The sequence below is a fragment of the Brachyistius frenatus genome, unplaced genomic scaffold (assembly GCF_029030835.1).
Source record: "Brachyistius frenatus isolate BFR_SWC_R1_liver_20210118 unplaced genomic scaffold, ASM2903083v1 Contig_150, whole genome shotgun sequence".
Taxonomy (NCBI): domain Eukaryota; kingdom Metazoa; phylum Chordata; class Actinopteri; family Embiotocidae; genus Brachyistius; species Brachyistius frenatus.
This window is the reverse complement of record NW_027210749.1, coordinates 847501-850000: the sequence shown is the minus strand read 5'-3', so window position 1 is coordinate 850000 and position 2500 is coordinate 847501. Positions and strand designations below refer to the sequence as shown.

The following is a 2500-nucleotide window of genomic DNA, read 5'->3' as shown; positions in this document are numbered from 1 at the left end:
TTTCTATTTTGTCTCTGTAGTAAATATTATTTGTTGATGAAAGAGTTTGCTTTTAAATGGCCGTTTATTTTACACGTATTAATAAAAAGGGGGTTGAATGATTGCTACTTTTATTAGTTACAAAACAACAGCAGCTTATAAACTTCACTAATTTTGCGTATTTTGCTGTTAGATTCTATAAAAAGTCACCATGAAACATTTAAAAGAATAAAAACCATATTGTTCCTTCTACAAAACTTTTAAAACACATTTAAAGAGGAGGACAACGTTGTGAGCAGGTGTTAAAGTCTGCCTGAGAAGAAGCGGGTTTGGTTCCATCTCCAGAGATGATCCATGTTTTTGGTTCCAAGCGTGATCCGATCCCAGACAAAGCTGCTTTCCAAAACACATTTCAGATTTGTGGATCGTCTCTAAAAGCCGAGTCTGAAGAGTGAAACCGCTGACGTCGGCAACTTTGAGGACGTTTTCACACCTGAGAAGTTTCAACCGACAACTAAAACCGTGGTTCATGTTTTTTGTTGTAAATATTTGATACGGATAGTTTTGATTTCATCGTCACCGACGTTGATCGGTTTGTAGTTGAGCGTGTTGTCAATAGCAACGATAGGAAAACAAATGAACAGATTAGTTTTAGCTCGTTAGATTATTTGCCAGCACTTTTTTTTCCTTTTAGAAAATACGAGGTTTCTACATTTCTACACATTTTTTTTGTTCAAGTTGAGTTCCTCCAAACAAACTGAACTCATGGTTCAATCTGATCTGGACCGAGACCCCCTCTTTTGGTCCTTTTGGTCCGAGGCCTTTTTAATACCAGCTGATAAAATAAAAGTCCGAAGCACCAGAAATGGAATATAATCTACCCAATAATGTCTTCATTGGTGTTAAAACCACAGACTGTTTCTAAAAGAGTTCGTAGCTTCAGGTCTGTAAAATGGTTCCGATCCAGAAGTGTCTTCAGCTGCAATACCAGCGAGTGCCACTAGAGGTCGGCTCCAAAAAGCCTCCGGCTCCATAGACTCCCATTCAACTTCTCTCATCAAATCCAAAGTGAATAAAATGTGTCATCACTGATGGTTGATGACATCACTGATGGATGATGACATCGCTGATGGATGACGTTTGGTTTGATCACCTGAAACTAAGAATCGTTGTTTTCGTTACCTCAGAGCGAGGCCCTTTACATCCACACTGGGAGCGGGTTCTCTTCCACAGAGCGGCCATGTTGCACCGTCATGTTTTCTACGGTAGCCCAGAAGGGGCAAACCAACCTGAAACTCTAGAGAGGAACTTTCAAGTTTTCCATTGACCTCATAGGTTCTCCTAAACACCTGGAAGCGGAGGATGAAGGGAAGGTGTGTCCGGTTGGTTGCAATCTGCCTTCTCACCACTAGATGCCACTAAATCCTGCTCCTTTCAAAAACCAAACAACGATGTAGACGTTTGTAAGGACGCGTGGTGACTCCGTGTTTCCCCTCCAGGCTGCGGGATGGGCTTCTACGGCTCGCTGTGCTCCGAGGTGTGTCGCTGCCAGAACGGAGCGGACTGCGACCACATCGGCGGGCAGTGCTCCTGCCGGACCGGCTTCATCGGACAGAGCTGCGAGCTCAGTGAGCGTCTCCGTCGGTCGTCACGGCGCCGACCCGTAACACTTTTAACGTGTGTTTGTGTGTGCGTTAAACCTGTTTTGTTTTTTTTCCGGTGTCCAGAGTGTCCCGCCGGGACGTTCGGCTACGGCTGCCAGCAGCTGTGCGAGTGCATGAACAACGCCACCTGCGACTACGTGACGGGAACCTGCTACTGCAGCATCGGCTTCAAAGGCATCCGCTGCGACCAGGGTGAGGACGCCACGGCTCTCCGGGAGGAAGATGGAGCCGCATCACAGGCTCGTCGCCTCTTTCAGATGTCGCTTCAAATGAATCCTAAAATATAGAGAAACACACACAAACACACAAATCTGCAGAAGGAGAGTGAAAGTGTTTCTCTGATGCGCCGACGCGTCCGCTGCAAGTTTTGTTTTCACGTTGTTCTTTGCGGTTTTTCAGCTCATTTGCGTGCAAAGTTCTCCTTTAATAAAAATCACTCCGCGCAGGCGCCTTTAAAACGATGGTTTAACGTGTTACAGGAGGAGTTCCTCAAACAGTCCGGGACGCATGCAGATGAGCTGCACCGAGGAACAGGAACAGTGCTGCGCTCTGTATGTTCGGCTTCATTCACATATCGCCGGTCGGCACACGCGTCCACATTTCTGGCTGCAGCGGTGATGAAATGAGACCCGGAGGGGGAATTTATCCTCACGGAGCTGCTCCTCAAGGGAAAGTAGGACAAGTACAACAAATTACTGAGGAAAGAGCCTAAAAAACTTAAAACCCGTTTTTAAAGAAGGTAAAATCAAAAAAGATTGCAATAATTTGCAAATCACATAAAACCGTATTTAATTGCAAATAGACCAAAGACAACAGATCAAATGTTGAAACGGAGAAATTTCATTGTTTTATGAAAA

General features: G+C 45.0%; 1 protein-coding gene across 1 annotated transcript in view; it reads left to right on the top strand.

Moving 5' to 3' along the window:
• The window catches only part of LOC138631151 (multiple epidermal growth factor-like domains protein 11), a 122340-nt gene that overhangs the window by 110210 nt on the left and 9630 nt on the right, over positions 1-2500 (top strand). Inside the window, exons 19-20 of the mRNA XM_069715933.1 lie at positions 1479-1607; positions 1707-1835. Of these exons, the coding sequence (XP_069572034.1) occupies positions 1479-1607; positions 1707-1835 (258 nt within the window). The remainder of the gene's footprint in view (positions 1-1478; positions 1608-1706; positions 1836-2500) is intronic.